This window comes from Drosophila yakuba, chromosome X (genome assembly GCF_016746365.2).
Source record: "Drosophila yakuba strain Tai18E2 chromosome X, Prin_Dyak_Tai18E2_2.1, whole genome shotgun sequence".
In the NCBI taxonomy this organism is placed as follows: domain Eukaryota; kingdom Metazoa; phylum Arthropoda; class Insecta; order Diptera; family Drosophilidae; genus Drosophila; species Drosophila yakuba.
Genome location: NC_052526.2, coordinates 10,831,402 through 10,847,373, shown reverse-complemented (window position 1 = coordinate 10,847,373; position 15,972 = coordinate 10,831,402). Strand labels below are relative to the sequence as shown.

Here is a 15,972-nt window from a genome sequence, read left to right as displayed (position 1 = left end):
TTGTTTTCGTTTTGTTTTGTTTTGTTATTTATTTTTTTTTTTGAGGAGTTACAAATATTGTTTGTCCGCTTTCGTTAGTGTAAATCATTGACTGCTTACGGTATTGGTGCTAAAAATTATATATTTTAAGTTTATCTTTAGCTTTAAAGGTATATTAAACGTAATTTACTTTACTTTAACTGCTACACACACTCTGATCTGTATTCCTATTTGCTTCTTTGCTGCGCCTGCTGGTCAAGTCGGTTAAGTCGGTCAATTCGGCTTTTGTGTTCCTGTGTTTCTGGGATATTGAATTGGACTGCACTGCATTAGATTAGATTAGATTAGATTAAATTGGATTGGATTGGGCAGGGCTTGGTATCGGAATCCGGAGCAGGACATGGCCGATTCGGACTGGACTACACAACAGTGGTTTACTTGCGGCAACGGGCTAAGATTTGATTATTTTGTATATACAAAGTGCTGAGCCTTTAACTTTTGAGCCGCACTCCGAAAAAATCGAATTCCGAAATGTCCGAAGGAAAACACCAAACCGATACGGTACATTCTTATTTAATTTTTTTCGCTTTATTTTCAAATTAATTTACAACTTTCGCGATTAATCAGCTCTTGCAAGGTATCAAAAAAATTGTTTAAAAAAACTGGTGAGGAAACAAAGAAGAGGTCGTTAAGAAGGGAAAAACGCTTTTTACTTATGCAAATAATAATTGAAACACACAAACAACAATAAAATGTATACATTGCTTTCCATAATTTTTTCAACTTATATCAAGGGTATCTACAAAGAAATCAGATCCTATGTGTACGACAATTCAATATTAGAAAAGTAAATGTACAAATATAGGCAAAGAAATATTTTAACCGAAGGTAGTTTGTAAATGAAACTGACATAAATGGTTAAAGTGTATAATGGGTGGATATCAAAATAATATTTGCATAGTTTGGTCTGCTTAGACTTTAACTTTATCTTCAGCTACATAAGACCTATGTAGTTGATTGCATTCTTGGTAGCTATATAAAGTTTCTGCGCATTTCTTTTAGTGAATCTTCAACGATTACTTTTCCGTTCTTTTCTTTTTTTTTTGTATTTTACGTACGTAGTTGATGTTTTGCTTCTCTGCGATTTGTTTTGTAAGATCTGTTGTTGGTGTTTTAAATTTCATAAGGTATATATGTTCAATAATTGTTTTCGTTATGTTTTTTTGGGTTTTTCGTTTTTTTTTTCTTCTTTTTTTTTTGCTATATAAACTGTATAAATTGCCTGCCTGCTACGCTGAACGTTTTGTCAAAAAGTTTTTGTTTTCGATTTTTGCTTTGTTTTTCGAGTTTTTTGCTTTTTTTGTTTTGTATTCTTTTCATTTTTTTGTTTTGTTTTACTTGTTTTTTGTTTACTATTTATACCTTAATGGTAGAACTTTTCTTTTGTTTTGTTTTGTTGGTTTATATGCATCACTTAACTAACAAATAGCAGCGTGCATACAGCTGCTGTACATGAATCGCACATAACCGTATATATACTATATATAGGCCATATGCACGAGACTAAAGTTTATCGCTGCTTAAGGACTAACATTTATAGACTTTCCATTGCTGTTGCGGATGTTTTTTTGTGGTTGCAAAGAGTTAGAATGGTTGCATAATTGCTGCTTGGCTTTGTTGCTGATGTTGCATGTTGCATGGTGCATTTTGCATATTGCATGTTGATTGTTGCTGTGCTGATGTTACTGCTGTTGCTCTTTCTGCTGTTAAGTTGCTTGCTTGCTTGCTGACTGACACTGGACACTGACACAGAGACACAGAGGCCAGCCTGTTGTTTCATCTTCGATCTTGTAATGTAGTACATATCTTTCGTATATAATAGGTATGTAGCGTAGTGTTATTAATTAATGTATGTGTTTATATATGCATGCTGCTGATGCTCCTTCTTGTCATCATCCTCATCCTCCTTCTCCTTCTTGTTCTCCTTCTCCTCCTCCTCTTACTCCTCCATATTCTCTCCTTCTCTCGCTCTATCTCGGTTTCCCTCGTTCTCGCACACCAAAATATCATATCAGGCATATTGTATTGCGGACCGACTCCTGCCCTCTAGTTATCGCCGTTGTGATTGACATTTTGCTGCAGTTCCTTCAGCTTCTCCTCGCGCGGCTTGGCGTTGCCAAAGATCGAGGCCGATTGCTTGGTCTCTGCCACCGCGTTGATGGGCGCGGCAATGGTCCGTGGCTTCAGCTGCAGACGTGGCCGCTCATTATCGTCTGCGGGAAAGGAACGGATAGGTTAATGTTAAAGTAGGTGAACGGTTGGGCAAACTTAATACTCTTAAAACTCAATTAAATGCAATCAAATACTTCCAAATCCTGCATCTTCTTTGATTTTGAACTGACAAATACTCAATTTTGTATTCTTGATATTCTTGATATTCAAACATTGGACAATTATCTTGAAATCGGTATCTTGAAACAATTTACAACGTCTGTGGGCAAGGGTAAATAAATTATTAAACATTTACATAACATAAAATGCTACTAATGTTATATTTGTTTGTCTAACTTCCCTAGTTCCATCTATGTAGTTCTTATCTATGCAACTCACCAATGGCGCCCATTGAGGAACCACCGCCAACGCCCAGGCCTCCCGATCCGCCGGAGCCGCCGCCGAGGCCGCTCATGCCGCCACTGGGACGTTCGCTCTGCTGGTTGGGGTTGTAGTGGGTGCGCTCGCGGTCGCGGTGCCGGCTGAAGTTGTTGTAGCGATCGCCGTCGCGCGACTGATTGCCATAGCTGCCTTCCCGCTGGCCACGATCCCGATCCTGGTTACGATCGAATGGTCGATCGTCGTTGTTGAAATTGCCGTACCGACCACGATTTGCCGGCCGATCTGCAACGGAAGCAACTGGATTAGTGTCTGTTGGTCATGATGAAACCTGCTTACGATTAGGCTCAGCATGCTAGCTAAATGCAGTTGAAGGTAAAAAAGCGTGCGGGTGGAAAGTCGTTTCAAGTCTATCAATGTGTGTGTGCTTAGGCTACTGCTACAAGGGAGCTATACGGGGAGGACGTTTCAATGGACGCAAACTAAGCTCAAAAGAAGGTGGGAAATAAGAGGTAACAGCTAGCAGTCCAGGAGTAGTCAGTATGCAGCAAATCCACTTCAAAAGTAATTTTGTGATTCCTATTAATCAATTTCTCAAATAACCAAGTTCCCAAACAAAAGACATAAATTATTCTATGCGCATCTATGCATAGAAAACAAATATATGAATACTACTACTAAATAAATGGAAATGAAAACACCGCTGCCTTTTACACCTTTCCTAAGGATATATACTACTCTTACAAATGGACAATGAATTGTATAGTTTGTCTTGTGGAAACTCTTTGTGGAGCACACCAAAGAAACATAAAGCAAAACCAACTCAAGATCAGGATGTAGAACCGCAGGAGGATTCCAAAGGAGGAGCAGAAACGAAAATCGAAACAGAACAGAAGGGGAGATTCTAGGATCACTTTCGAGGATTGCAGCATGGATGTGTCTTCCAGCCATGCGCCTGAATCGTAATCGTTATAAGTAATCAGAATCAATTGGTTTTTGGCGGCACTACGAGGGATGCAGCTACGTGTTGGTTGGTTGGTTGGTTGTTTGGTTGGTTGGTTGGTTGGTTGGACGGCAGATAAAAATGCTTTACCATTGTATCCTCTATTCATGCCACCGCCGGAGCCCGCGCCGCTGCCGCCGCCGCCGCGACTTCTATCATTGTGACCACCATAACTATCATTGTACGAACCTCTACTATCGCCGCGATTACCCGAACCGCCGCCGCCCTCCCGACCGCCGCCGCCAGTGCCAGGACCTCCCCGGCTGTAGGACTGACTGCTGCCGCCCTGGCGAGGTGGGCCGCGCTTCTGGAAACCGTCTCTGCCGCCATCGCCGCGGGTCATGCCGCCGTTGCCGCCGCCAACACCGCCACCAGGGCTGTAAGAAAGTACAGAGTACAGAAATATGGTTAGTCAAATGGTAAATGGGTATGGTAGTGGGTGTGGATCGATTGGGGGAATCGTCACTGCATAATTAAGTGAGTTCCAATCGATCCAATCTAAAGAATACATTATCTAGCCTCAACTCACCGATCATTTTTCCGCCGATCGGCAATATCGATCCTCAGCGGCGCCGACAGATCGTCCAGTTTGATCCGACCATCGCACTCTAGCGCCCGCTCCAGATTGTCCAGCGTCTCGAACTCCACGTAGCAGAAGCCTTTGAACTGATCCGTTTCCCGGTCCTTCACCAGCCTCACGTACTTCACCTCAAAGTCCTGGAATATTTTGATCACATCGCCCTGCACAAGGCCTTGTGGCAGATTGCCGACAAATGCGATGAAAGGTGGTTCCGTGGGCAACTGCTTGGATGCCCGATCCCCACCGAATCCGCCTCTGAAATGAAGGAACAGAAATGGATAGTTAGTAGTGCACATCTTTGGTTTCTTGTACAAAATATGTTCCGAAACTTCTCGGGAGTAGGTAATACCCTTAAAGCTAAAGAATCCTGGAAATAAGCGTTCTGAAGAAGGCGTCTTAAGTTCGATTTCAGATCCCCCTATATGTAGAGATTTGGCCAACCAAACCATCTAAATCGTGGACACGATTCTGTGCTCCTGGTATCTCCTATGCCCCTTTGTTTGCCGGAGTACTCCGTGGCCTGGGAACCTTGACACCGAATCCAATTAATGGGGGTGTGTCTGTCTCTGCTTCTTCCGCTTCTTTCTCCTCCTTCTTGCGGGGGAGGGGGAGGGGAAAGGGTGTGTGTGTGGCGCCACCCCTTGGGGCAAAACGCACATGGTTGCCGTTTATCTGTGTGGGCGGGTAACGCTGGCTCGGATTCCCGGCGAACAGTCAACAGAGATGCAGGCACAAATAACAAAACCGAAGAACAACAAATGCAATGGGACAGGTGTCAAATGGTGAGGGGGAAAAAAATCGCGCGCGCTTTTTGGCGAAAACTGCATTTTACACGGAATTTGCAACTATTTTTGGGTTCATATTCTTTTCTCCTTTTCTTTTTTTGTCCGGGGAAGGGGGAATTTAATTTGAAATCTGCCGGTGTGCTGTTTGCGCCGCAGTCGACGTTGACGCAGACGCCGGCTGTAGCAGAATTTTCCAAGAAAAACAACGCAGGCGATGAAAAGAATCGACAAAATAAAAACCGAAAAAGAATGTTAAGAAAAAAAATACACGCACACTGCCCCGCACACACACACACACAGACGCACACGCACGCACGTACAAAGGCGGCGGCGACCAACGACCGACACGTACAATACACATGCACATATGGGTGTATAGGTGTGCGAGCGGCGAGGCGAGAGCGTGCGCGTGTGTTGGTGGGCTGGTGTTGCCTTTTTTTTTTGCCCAAACCCCAAAAACCGCGTGCATTATTACACATTTTGAGCAAATTGTTGGCACTCGCGCAATTCGATCGCATCGCGTCCACTTTCACAGGCACCGGCGCGTCGCGGTCAACGCGGAGCGTACGCGATTGCAAAAATAATTAATAATATTTACCTAGCGTGTTCATAACCACCTCTTCCAGCCATGTTTTATTTTTTTCAAATGAGCGAATTCGCTGCAAACCGCAGTGTGAACACACGGGCGAAAAATACTATCGCGGCGAATTTGGGCCGGCAGTGTCACCACACCAACTCACCGATTGCCGCAATTTTGGTATTTTTGTCGTTGGCGATACACCCTAATGCGTTAGCAGCGACTCGTGCTCAATTGCAACCGATTTTTAGATATCGATTGCTAGCTTTAACATAGTGTTATTGTTCTTTTTATAATAAAACATAGTTTAAGCTGAAATAAAATGGAATATATAAGTAGTAGTATTAAGAAATTCTAATTTTGGGACACAAATAGGTTTTCCTTTAATACTGAAACTGCATTTAGCGGTATTTATTTTTGGGCCTTAGGCTAGTTTTTATCGTTATCGACAGTGCACCTAATCAGCTGTGAAAGTACAAACTGCTATATTTAATATAGATTAAACTTAAAATTAAGTCATGGCGGACGACAACTGCATTTTCTGCCAAATATCCGACGGGCAGGACCCCAATAGTGTTTTGGAAGTGGAAACCGATGAGTTTGTCATTTTCCAGGATATTAAACCCGCTTCCGAGCACCATTACTTAGCAGTGACCAAAAAACACTATGCCAGCCTCAAGGATCTAAACAAAACGCATGACCAACTGGGTAAGATTTGAATTTGCGCCAATCAGGCCATGCACATACCTAATATCCTTGGATACCTTGCAGTGCAGCGCATGGAGAGCGCCCTGAAGGAGTTCCTGGCGGGCAAGGGGATTCCTATCGATGATGCCCTCTTCGGATTCCATCTGCCGCCGTTCATCACGGTGAAGCACCTTCACATGCACGCCATTGCCCCTCGAACCCAAATGACCTTCCTATCGAGATTGATCTTTAGACCCTCCGTTTGGTTCAAAACCGTACGTATTTGGCTATACTGATTTTGATTACATTACCGCTCCACTGCAGTTAATCTAATCTATTCAATTATAGGCGGACGAGGCGCGTTCTTACATTTCTGAGAAGGAATAGATCGGGACTATTATAGACAATTGTTAGATTTACTACATATGTATGTATACATAACTAATAAACGGAGCCAACTAATACTGATAACTATTATAAAGTGTAATTTATAATGAAATTAATTAAATTGGCAAAATATTGAAAAATGGATTTAAAAAAATCAGGGGAGTCTGATATTTTTAATAGGCGTTTTCGCCATAACTTGGCCAAAATTTGGCGCACAGCTAAAATTAAGACTGTTTTGTGCTGCTATTAAACATAGCTAACTATGTCCATCCCTCCTTTTTCGATATTTGAAAAAAAAAATTTGCCAATTTTTTGCATTTTCGATAAGGGGTACCATCATCAAAATTTGCGAAAATTGGCAAAAAATTAGCATTTCAAAGTATGTACATGGATCGATAGGGAATTTTGTTACGAATTCAACGATGTATGGCATTCCACATTTGGACAACTATTTTTAGTGCTATCGACAAAAAACTAATTATTTTTTATCAAAAAATGGAAAAAAGAAATGTTTTAAAAAAATCGGATATTTTCAATAGGCCTTTTTGCCATAACTTGGCCAAAAATGGCCGCACAGCTTAAATAAAGACTGTTTTGTGCCGCTTATAAACATATCTAACTATGTGTATCCCTCCTTTTTTAAATTAACACAAAAAAAATTTAACAAATTTTCGCATTTTCGATAAGGGGTACCATCATCAAAATTTGCAAAAAATGGCAAAAAATTAGAATTTCCTTTTGTAAACATATTTGGATAGGGAATTTGGTTACGAATTCAACGAGGTATGGCATTCCACTTTTGGACAACTATTTTTGTTGCTATCGAAAAAAAATGATTATTTTTAATCCTAAAATCAACAAAAAAAAAATAATTTTTTGATTATTTTGAACATTTTAGTAATGGCTAAAACAATCGATAGCCCTCCACTACCCCACCTTTTCAGTGTGACCAGCTGCAAGCGTCTACCGATGTATTGCCGGCTGCAGCAATCAATTATCGATATCACCACTCTCATACCTTACGCTTCTTCTTCTTACGCCCGCTCGGCAGAAATTGTACACGTTTTTCATTTCGAAAAGTGCGAATTCCCTATTTTTTTGGCCAGAGTCCACGGATTTGAACATGGCCCTCACGTCGCGCTTCTACAACGAGCGGTATCCGGAGATCGAGGATGTCGTTATGGTGAACGTACTGTCCATCGCCGAGATGGGCGCCTACGTTCATCTGCTGGAGTACAACAACATCGAGGGCATGATTCTCCTGTCGGAGCTGTCCCGCCGTCGCATCCGCTCCATCAACAAGCTGATCCGTGTCGGCAAGACCGAGCCGGTGGTGGTCATCCGTGTGGACAAGGAGAAGGGCTACATCGATCTGTCGAAGCGTCGTGTTTCGCCCGAAGATGTCGAGAAGTGCACGGAGCGCTTCGCTAAGGCCAAGGCCATCAACTCATTGCTCCGCCATGTCGCCGACATACTCGGCTACGAGGGCAACGAGAAGCTGGAGGAGCTCTACCAGAAAACCGCCTGGCATTTCGAGAAGAAGTACAATAGCAAGACGGTCGCCTACGACATCTTTAAGCAATCGGTCACCGATCCGTCTGTCTTCGATGAGTGCAACCTGGACGCGGAGACCAAGGAGGTCCTACTGAGCAACATCAAGCGCAAGCTGGTCTCGCCTACTGTCAAGATCCGTGCGGACATTGAGTGTTCCTGCTACGGTTACGAGGGCATCGACGCTGTCAAGGCATCGCTTACCAAGGGTTTGGAGCTGAGCACCGAGGAGCTGCCCATCCGCATCAACCTGATAGCACCGCCACTGTAAGTTGAATACGATAACCTAAAGATATTGTAGCTGTTTCACAACTTCTTGTGAAATAGAAAAAACAAAAATGTTAAAATATTTGACTATAAAAATTAGTGTATTGGGGCGTAAAAGTAATCGTCGTCCACCCTAATCCTTTTAGCTATGTAATGACCACATCCACTACCAAGAAGACAGACGGTTTAAAGGCTCTGGAGGTTGCCATAGAGCACATTCGGGCCAAGATCATCGAGTACGAGGGAGAGTTCAAGGTGATCATGGCGCCCAAACTCGTTACGGCCATCGACGAAGCGGATCTAGCACGACGCCTGGAGCGTGCTGAGGCCGAGAACGCCCAAGTGGCTGGCGACGATGACGAGGAGGATGGTGCCGACCAGGAGGGCATGCAGTTCGATCCAGAGAAGGAGTTTAATCACAAGGGATCGGGGGCGGGTCGTGCGAACGAGGAGGATGATGAGGAAGAGGAAGAGGATTAGCGTAGCAACAGCATCAGACACAACTATAGCAACTGTAACAAACGATTAAACGAGTTTTGCAAAAATCAGAAGTTGTAATTTTATAATTTATATACATAACATATAACGAATGCTATTAAAGATTTATAAAAGTGAAAACAGCGAGATGCCCAAGAAGACAAATCAAAATGCGCTTGTTCATCTTTCCTTTTCAAATCCAAAACAATACTATCGACCATTTATTATTGAACCCAATTCAGTTTTGCTTGACAGACCCTTAATACTAGTTCAAATTGTGTATAATCTTTATATGTGTATAATTGTATTATTATTTAATAGTCAGGCGTTCTTATTTTTGTTTTTGTTTTGTAATTACTTGTTTAATATTTCGTTGATGCGGCTTGGTTCCATCACCGTCCAGATTTCCATCCATTATACTTTGTTACTTTTGTCTTAAATTTTAGATTATATCGCTTTCTGTTCCATCTCTCAATATTCTCTAGAAAAAACCAACCCTGCTCTGCTTTAAAAATGATCCGGTGCTGGAGAGCACCATAATTAGATATTGTACATCGTAACAAACGATTCGTATAAAAGAAGTGACTTCAGTTTATAAAAATTTCACTAAATTAGAAAGGTTTTCGTTTCTGTTTTCATTGCTTTGTGGTTGTGTGTAGTCCTTACTATTTCTTATTTGACTTTATATGCGGCGTGGTATTGCGTACTTTTTGGTATTGCTCGGAGTATTTCGTTGGAACGGCAACCAGTTAGTGGGGCCAAGTCTGTTCATCATCCTGTTGCAATCCTGTTTCTGGCTGTGGGGAGTTCGGCTTTAGGTGGTGTGAGCTGTGGGTCTAGCCGCGTTCAGCTAAGTTCGCCTCCCGAGGCGGCATCGTTGCGGTGGAGCAGCACGGAGCTGGCCGCCTGCTTATTACCGCCACACAGCCGCAGCACGGTAAGCACATCGCTGCGAGGATAGCCCAGGGCCATGAGATCGGTGACGTCCTGTTCGGTAAATCGGTCTTGCGGATTAATCGTGTTGGGCCCGCCACCGGCGCCACTTCCGCCGCCACCGCTCTCCCGTTTACTTTGCTCGATTGCATTGGCAATTGCCTCCTGTTCCATCGATTCCTCCGAGTGTCCTGTGAGTCGGGCGCTGACCGGCAGCTCACTTTCCGGCAGAAAGGGTGTCGTTGTTCCCGTGGTGCCGATAATCAACAAATTTCGCTGCAAGTCAATCAGGCACTGGAACAACCAATTAATTAGCCAACTAAATGATTTGATCCTGATTTAATCTTGACTGCTTTACCTGATGTCGCTTTAGCATGTCCAAACCCAGCAACATGTCCATAGGCTGCTGGCCCAGAACAGTAAAGCTGGACGTTAGGTGATCGTTCTCTATCTGCAACTGGACCATGTGTATTCTACCCAGAATGGGCTGTGTGCCAACACCCTTGGCCACACCGTTCCAGCGCGTGTCAATTAACCGGTTGACGTGGCACCGTTCGGCGCAGTCCTTGCTCATGATCGTCGTCTGGGCGCCAGAGTCCACAAAGGCCTTCACAGGAATTCCATTCACTTTGCAGTTAATATACCTAATGATGCACAAAAAGTGACTCATTCCCAAAATATGAATAATTTGTTCAATAACTTACAGCATTGTAACCGTACCGAAGATCTCCGGATTGTATTCAATGGCTGCCGCCATGTTATCCTGGATATTTTTCTGCTTGATCTCCTCGGCAATCAGACGTTGCGTCTCCTCATCAAACGGATCGGCATTTAGCATGCGCATGCGGTGCTCGTTCCTCCTCTTCCGCTCCGTAATATGTTCGCGGAGCAGCCGGGCGAAGGTTTCCCTGTCGCCGGAATCGATGGCCTCCGCCAGGCTGGGATTGTACTGCCGGAGGAGCGAGAGCGTCTCGGGACTGGACAGGAACATCTGTCGCACTGTCTCTGGGTCGTCGTCGAAGTTCACATTGAACTCATCGGTCATGGGGATGTCTGTGAGGTTGTTGAACTGCGCCTGCTGCACTCCCTGCTGCTGCACACTCCTCGAGGGTGGACTGCCGCCGGAACTCGTGCCCGGCACGGCGATGCTGCTGAAGTCCAGCGTGCTGATTGCTGGATTTCCGCCACCTGAATTTATTGAAAGAAAGCAATCTGGTTAGAGGGATCCGACGTATGAGGTGGTTTCCAGGATTACTTTGTCCATATTTTTTCAAATTGAACTATGTATGTATATTAGTAAATAAGAATTAATTCCCCATAAGCATGTAAAATAGGGAAAACTTGAGAAAGAAAGAGCAAGCAATACCTAAAAAATATGGCTTAATTGTGAATTAAAAATATTAGGCAAGCGAAAAAAAAAACATGCAAGTGCAGCTGCGTTAACTAGTTAATACATATTTATAAATAGATGATATATAGTCGGGTTCATTTATACTGAAATTTGGATTTATACTCAAAAATGTGATTGCTGTTATGCGAATCATGGAGTCCAAAGCGCTGTGCAATGGTAAATGAAATCGAAAATTGTTCACCGCCCACACCTGTCTGCAGTGGCAAAAAAAGTGTGTATGTACGATACATGTGTGCAGAAATACCATGAATATGTAAATATATAGCAAAACATTTATATATGCTACGATCCCATTTCAATGGACAAACTGACAAGGCCAAATGCGCATTCAGGGGTCAACAAAACAGTGGGCCACAGTGGGCGGCCCAAGTGGGTGGATCCATGAGGCGGAGGCGGTGGCAGAGGCAGAGGTAGAGGCAGAGGCAACGCACCAGCTGCTGCTTCTCTTCTTCCATTGGAATTCCCCTCCCGCTCCTCTGCCACTTGCGCTGCAGTGGAAACAGATAAGCCACTTCCAGTGTTCCCGTGTCTGTGTGCCGCTGTTATTTTGGAATTCGCAAAAAGAAAGTCAGACGAAGCAAGGCGTTTATTTTTAACACCAATTGCGCCGCAAAAAGATGAGCTGTGCTCGGTCTGTGCTTTTCCATAAAAATACAGAAACTAAAAAACGCAAGCATTTGCAAAAAAAAAAAGTGTGCAGAGTTCAAATTTCACGTTGCAAAAGTGTTGTTAGCTTTTAATGCATACATGATTTTTTCCCCCTTACGTACTACGTAACTGGGGTTTCCCCCGTCCCAAATAGAATGTTGCTACAGCCTTTAAATATTTACGTGTTTAGGTATCATTATTATAATCAATATACAAATTCGAATTTTTATTGTGTGAATTCGCGTTATCTGACCAATGAACCCCTTTCACCCTCACCAAACTCCCCAAACCCCTACTCAAGATCCGTCCCCGCCCCCACTCCCACAAGACGTGACCCACATAAGGATTATTGGCTCTCCTCTCGCTCATTCACTCCTCTTCGACCACTACCCCTTTCCCTCCCCTTCCCGTTGATGTTCCAGGCCTACTTCCAACTCCCTCTCACCTGAGCGATTGGCGCTCCTGCGTCGTTCCAACATGATGAAGTCGCCATCGCCGACGCCGCACTGTTGCAGCGTCTGTTTGTCGCTGGAAAGCTCCCGCCCGTTGAATATGACCGCTATTTGGGCCACTTCTGCACCGATCTCCATCGCGCAGAGAGCCTTGAGATTCTCCAGCTCCAGATCCTGGGCCACGTCCAAGCAGAAGACCTTGTCATCGCTGGTCGTCACTGTGATTTTCATAGCCGATGTGTGCTGTATGTGTGTGTGTGTGTTAGCGTTTTTGTTGTTGTTGTTTGCGTGGGTTCGGGGGATCGGATGAGTGGGCGCGGGTGTGTATTGCACTGGCGAGTGGCAAGGTAAATCCCAATCTCTGCTGGCCTAGCCTTTTTCGCCTTTATCTTTGCTGGCTGGTTGGGTGGTGTGCTGATATTCTGCTGCTCGCGTATTGTTTTGACACAACAACGAAAACGCCGCCTCCACGCAGTTGCATGCGGCGCCTTATCGATACTATTCGCGGTTTGCCTATCGATGGTTGAATGGGATGTTTAGACCATTACTTTTATGAAGGTATTACGACAAATTTGGAGGGACTAATGATTTTTGATTTACCTATGTTTGACATGTTACCCAAAGCAGACCCTAGGTCCTAAAAAAAGAAGTAAAATGTCTTAATTATGAACGTTGGACTCTGTACTTACTCGTTGAAAGGCACTTTTTTTAATTATAGAAATTGTGTTTCCAAAAGAATACAAAAATATTACACATTTGAAAAATAAATAATTATAAGTTCTTCGATATCTGCCACCCACTATCAGTAAACTATAGCGATACTTATCGATGACTCATGTGCTGTCATCGAAAATTTATTGTATTTACTTTATTCAATTGGAGTCACTTGCAGCGTTTGGACACCAAGGAGCTTTTCGAGGTGCCTAGTGAGAAACCAGATAAGCCACCATGTCCACACAGCCAGCGGAGAATGAGGAGAGTGCAGCGGCGAAGTCCAAGCGACCTTCAGGTAAAAGCCCAGTTTTTTGAGAGCCACCCCCCCCTTCAAACTTCCAAACCCCAAAAACAAACTCACCTACACTTACACGCGTAACAAGTGATAAGGAGGAGAATGACTAATGTCCAATCACAAATCGATTTTCGGGGCCCATCCTGGTTGCCCTGCATTAAGCATGAGGTCACGCCTAGTCGCTCACGTTTACCACTTTCCACTCCTCTTCACCCACAGATTCGGCCTTCAAGCAGCAGCGCCTGCCCGCCTGGCAGCCAGTCCTAACCGCCCGCACCGTACTGCCCACCTTCTTTGTGATCGGAGTTCTTTTCATACCCATCGGCGTGGTCCTGCTGCACCTGAGCAACACCGCAAACGAGCTGATCATCGACTACACCAAGTGCAGACCCTCGGGCGGAAATGCCACCTGTGCGGAGTATCTGGAGGCCAACCCCGGCAGTCAGTGCAACTGCGAGGTGCCCTTCGTCCTGCCCTCGGACTTTAATGTGAGTTAAAGAGATCCAGAGCATAAGTAAATGCCCAGCTTAAGTAATCAATTGAGAGTTAAGTAGTTCACATAAAAAGCTATATGTGGCCTTTATAATCTAAAAAGTATTTATCAAGCAGATTGGTTTGAACGGAATATTGATAATTTTTGATAGTAAATACTAGTGGATTTGGATTTTTAAATACTTAAAATGTTAACAAACTAAACAGTGAATTTCATTGAGGTATTTCGTTAATTTTTTTTTAAGGGTGTCGTATACATGTACTACGGACTGACCAACTACTATCAGAACCATCGGCGCTATGTGAAATCACGGGACGACGAGCAGCTGCTGGGTCACCTGTCGCAAACGCCCAGCACAGACTGTGCCCCCTTCGCCTATGATCCCGATTCTGGAAAGCCCATCGCGCCGTGCGGTGCCATTGCCAACTCGCTGTTCAATGGTGCGGTACACAAACTACCTCAATTGCACGGCAACTAACCTTAATCCCTTCCAGACACGTTGACCCTGTTGCAGGGTGGCTCCGAGATCAACCTGCTGAAGACGGGCATAGCCTGGCCATCGGACAAGCGCGTCAAGTTCCGCAACCCAGAGGGTAACTTGAACGTCTCCCTTAAGGGATTCTCAAAGCCAATATTCTGGAAGAATGGTCTGGCCGACCTAGACCCAGAGAATCCGGAAAACAACGGCTTCCAGAACGAGGATCTGATCGTGTGGATGCGCACAGCCGCTCTGCCCAGCTTCCGGAAGCTTTATCGCCGGCTTAACCAGACGAACACCAACTATGCCAACGGCCTCAAGGCTGGCAATTATACGCTTAACATTACGTACCGTAAGTACCAATGGCTAGGATATCCCGAATGCTGGGTCTAATGTGTTTTCGCTTTGCCTTTCAGAATACCCGGTGGTGTCGTTTGACGGCACTAAGCGAATGATCCTCTCCACCACATCCGTGCTCGGTGGCAAGAATCCGTTCCTGGGCATTGCGTACATTGTGGTCGGCGCAATATGCATCACCCTGGGTCTGGCCCTGCTGTTTATCCATATGCGATGCAGTCGCAGGTGAGTTGCTCTCGCACATCATAAATTAATTCATCCTCATTGTACCGTCATCCATCCTGCCCTTATTCCTACTCCCGCAGCATTATAGTCCATTAGGTCAGCTAAGAGTCGAGTATTTCATATCCCATTGAAGCCGAATCGTTTCTCATGGCCAAATTAGCTTTGCTCGGTGCGCGATAAGTATTGACAATCAAGTAGCGTTTGATAGTAGCTTTATACCTTATCGGGCACTGACCAAAATGATTGACACCTTCGAAGGGCTCTTGAACTAATCATGGTTTTATTTCTGGTTTCCCCGCAGCAACATGGAGATGATCAACGTGAATCCGCACACGCAGTACTCCTAGACCGAGCACCGTCAGTATTCCGGGCTGCTTCACTTAGCTTTAGTAGATCCATCTGTTTAAGCCCTATCAGCATAAAATAGTTTCTATTAACCAAATGGCACCGTGTTCTCGACTGCTCTATTCTTTATGTTTAACTGTGTGTTCTTGGCCATGCAATGTGCTGGCCAAGTGCCTTTTGTTGATTCTATTCGTCTTTGACTCTATATGTGTGCACCCAAATTGTGATTTTTTGTATAACTTATTCCGCACATCACACCCAGCAAAAGTGGCGCCCTTCGCAACATCCACACGAATTTCCACCATTGCTTTACAAACTGCAAAGTAATACTTTGTGCCTGACCCAATCTGTATTGCCTTTTACTACGTTTATACGCGCAAATAAACATTGTTAATGGCATAGCTCCCTTGTTTTATTGGCAAGTAAATGGGGCCAACTTCAAATTATTCCAGATTCCTTGCTTATATGGGACTGTAATATTTAGGTTTAGGATTCTGTTTACATTTTTCTAAATAGTCGTTAAGATATTTGTGATGTTCTTGGCAAAGGTACAACCGTATTCATGTTGCATGAATACAATTGAATGACAGTATGAACGAGTTGAACTCGTAATCACGTGGTTATCAGCGCTATTTAAGTATTTCCTGCTTGATTTCAGATAAGACCTTTAAAAGTGTGGTATCGGAATCTGCAAACCCCACCAAAGAAGAAATACTTT

General features: G+C 44.1%; 5 protein-coding genes across 7 annotated transcripts; 3 read left to right on the top strand and 2 right to left on the bottom strand.

Moving 5' to 3' along the window:
* Window positions 1-667: 667 nt before the first annotated feature.
* LOC6524976 (eukaryotic translation initiation factor 4H) lies at window positions 668-5,706 on the bottom strand. Of its 2 annotated transcripts, none has more exons than XM_002100780.3 (5): window positions 5,556-5,706; window positions 4,122-4,427; window positions 3,683-3,969; window positions 2,590-2,874; window positions 668-2,252 (listed from the first exon to the last, which is right to left on the bottom strand). In XM_002100780.3, exons 1-5 carry the CDS (start codon window positions 5,585-5,587, stop codon window positions 2,086-2,088), a joined length of 1,077 nt encoding a protein of 358 aa, XP_002100816.1. In that variant the 5' UTR covers window positions 5,588-5,706; the 3' UTR covers window positions 668-2,085. The 2 variants fall into 2 exon arrangements, with proteins under 2 accessions (XP_002100816.1, XP_015046013.1); XM_015190527.2 differs by having other exon boundaries at window positions 3,782-3,969; window positions 5,556-5,705.
* A 268-nt stretch (window positions 5,707-5,974) lies between these two features.
* Window positions 5,975-6,692, top strand: LOC6524975 (histidine triad nucleotide-binding protein 3). Its single transcript, XM_002100779.4, has 3 exons — window positions 5,975-6,242; window positions 6,306-6,496; window positions 6,570-6,692. The coding sequence occupies exons 1-3, from the start codon at window positions 6,053-6,055 to the stop codon at window positions 6,606-6,608; spliced, it is 420 nt and encodes a 139-aa protein (XP_002100815.1). The 5' UTR covers window positions 5,975-6,052; the 3' UTR covers window positions 6,609-6,692.
* A 928-nt stretch (window positions 6,693-7,620) lies between these two features.
* On the top strand, window positions 7,621-8,974 carry LOC6524974 (eukaryotic translation initiation factor 2 subunit 1). The gene is made up of 2 exons (XM_002100778.4): window positions 7,621-8,426; window positions 8,573-8,974. Exons 1-2 carry the CDS (start codon window positions 7,732-7,734, stop codon window positions 8,904-8,906), a joined length of 1,029 nt encoding a protein of 342 aa, XP_002100814.1. The 5' UTR covers window positions 7,621-7,731; the 3' UTR covers window positions 8,907-8,974.
* Window positions 8,975-9,088: 114 nt separating this feature from the next.
* LOC26535301 (protein DDI1 homolog 2) lies at window positions 9,089-12,944 on the bottom strand. Its single transcript, XM_015190525.2, has 4 exons — window positions 12,341-12,944; window positions 10,541-11,024; window positions 10,195-10,480; window positions 9,089-10,130 (listed from the first exon to the last, which is right to left on the bottom strand). Exons 1-4 carry the CDS (start codon window positions 12,576-12,578, stop codon window positions 9,750-9,752), a joined length of 1,389 nt encoding a protein of 462 aa, XP_015046011.1. The 5' UTR covers window positions 12,579-12,944; the 3' UTR covers window positions 9,089-9,749.
* Window positions 12,945-13,195: 251 nt separating this feature from the next.
* Window positions 13,196-15,655, top strand: LOC6524973 (cell cycle control protein 50A). 2 transcript variants are annotated; one of them, XR_001453825.2, is made up of 7 exons: window positions 13,196-13,356; window positions 13,576-13,844; window positions 14,094-14,289; window positions 14,344-14,679; window positions 14,744-14,909; window positions 14,990-15,078; window positions 15,211-15,655. XR_001453825.2 is itself a non-coding variant. In XM_002100777.3 (6 exons), exons 1-6 carry the CDS (start codon window positions 13,296-13,298, stop codon window positions 15,254-15,256), a joined length of 1,074 nt encoding a protein of 357 aa, XP_002100813.1. In that variant the 5' UTR covers window positions 13,196-13,295; the 3' UTR covers window positions 15,257-15,655. The 2 variants fall into 2 exon arrangements, 1 of the variants encoding a protein (XP_002100813.1); XM_002100777.3 differs by lacking the exon at window positions 14,990-15,078.
* Window positions 15,656-15,972: the final 317 nt, after the last annotated feature.

Coding starts and splice junctions, on each gene's coding strand:
- LOC6524973 (XM_002100777.3), top strand. CDS start 13,296: ATGTCCACACAGCCAGCGGAGAATGAGGAGAGTGCAGCGGCGAAGTCC. Junction 13,357..13,575: donor GAAGTCCAAGCGACCTTCAG/GTAAAAGCCCAG, acceptor CTTCACCCACAG/ATTCGGCCTTCAAGCAGCAG. Junction 14,680..14,743: donor TACGCTTAACATTACGTACC/GTAAGTACCAAT, acceptor TTTGCCTTTCAG/AATACCCGGTGGTGTCGTTT.
- LOC6524976 (XM_002100780.3), bottom strand. CDS start 5,587: ATGGCTGGAAGAGGTGGTTATGAACACGCTAG. Junction 2,875..3,682: donor CATGAATAGAGGATACAATG/GTAAAGCATTTT, acceptor CTTCCGTTGCAG/ATCGGCCGGCAAATCGTGGT. Junction 2,253..2,589: donor TTCCTCAATGGGCGCCATTG/GTGAGTTGCATA, acceptor CCTTTCCCGCAG/ACGATAATGAGCGGCCACGT.
- LOC6524975 (XM_002100779.4), top strand. CDS start 6,053: ATGGCGGACGACAACTGCATTTTCTGCCAAATATCCGACGGGCAGGAC. Junction 6,243..6,305: donor CAAAACGCATGACCAACTGG/GTAAGATTTGAA, acceptor GATACCTTGCAG/TGCAGCGCATGGAGAGCGCC. Junction 6,497..6,569: donor CCTCCGTTTGGTTCAAAACC/GTACGTATTTGG, acceptor ATTCAATTATAG/GCGGACGAGGCGCGTTCTTA.
- LOC26535301 (XM_015190525.2), bottom strand. CDS start 12,578: ATGAAAATCACAGTGACGACCAGCGATGACAAGGTCTTCTGCTTGGAC. Junction 11,025..12,340: donor CAGGAGCGCCAATCGCTCAG/GTGAGAGGGAGT, acceptor CAATAAATTCAG/GTGGCGGAAATCCAGCAATC. Junction 10,131..10,194: donor ACATGCTAAAGCGACATCAG/GTAAAGCAGTCA, acceptor TGGTTGTTCCAG/TGCCTGATTGACTTGCAGCG.
- LOC6524974 (XM_002100778.4), top strand. CDS start 7,732: ATGGCCCTCACGTCGCGCTTCTACAACGAGCGGTATCCGGAGATCGAG. Junction 8,427..8,572: donor AACCTGATAGCACCGCCACT/GTAAGTTGAATA, acceptor TAATCCTTTTAG/CTATGTAATGACCACATCCA.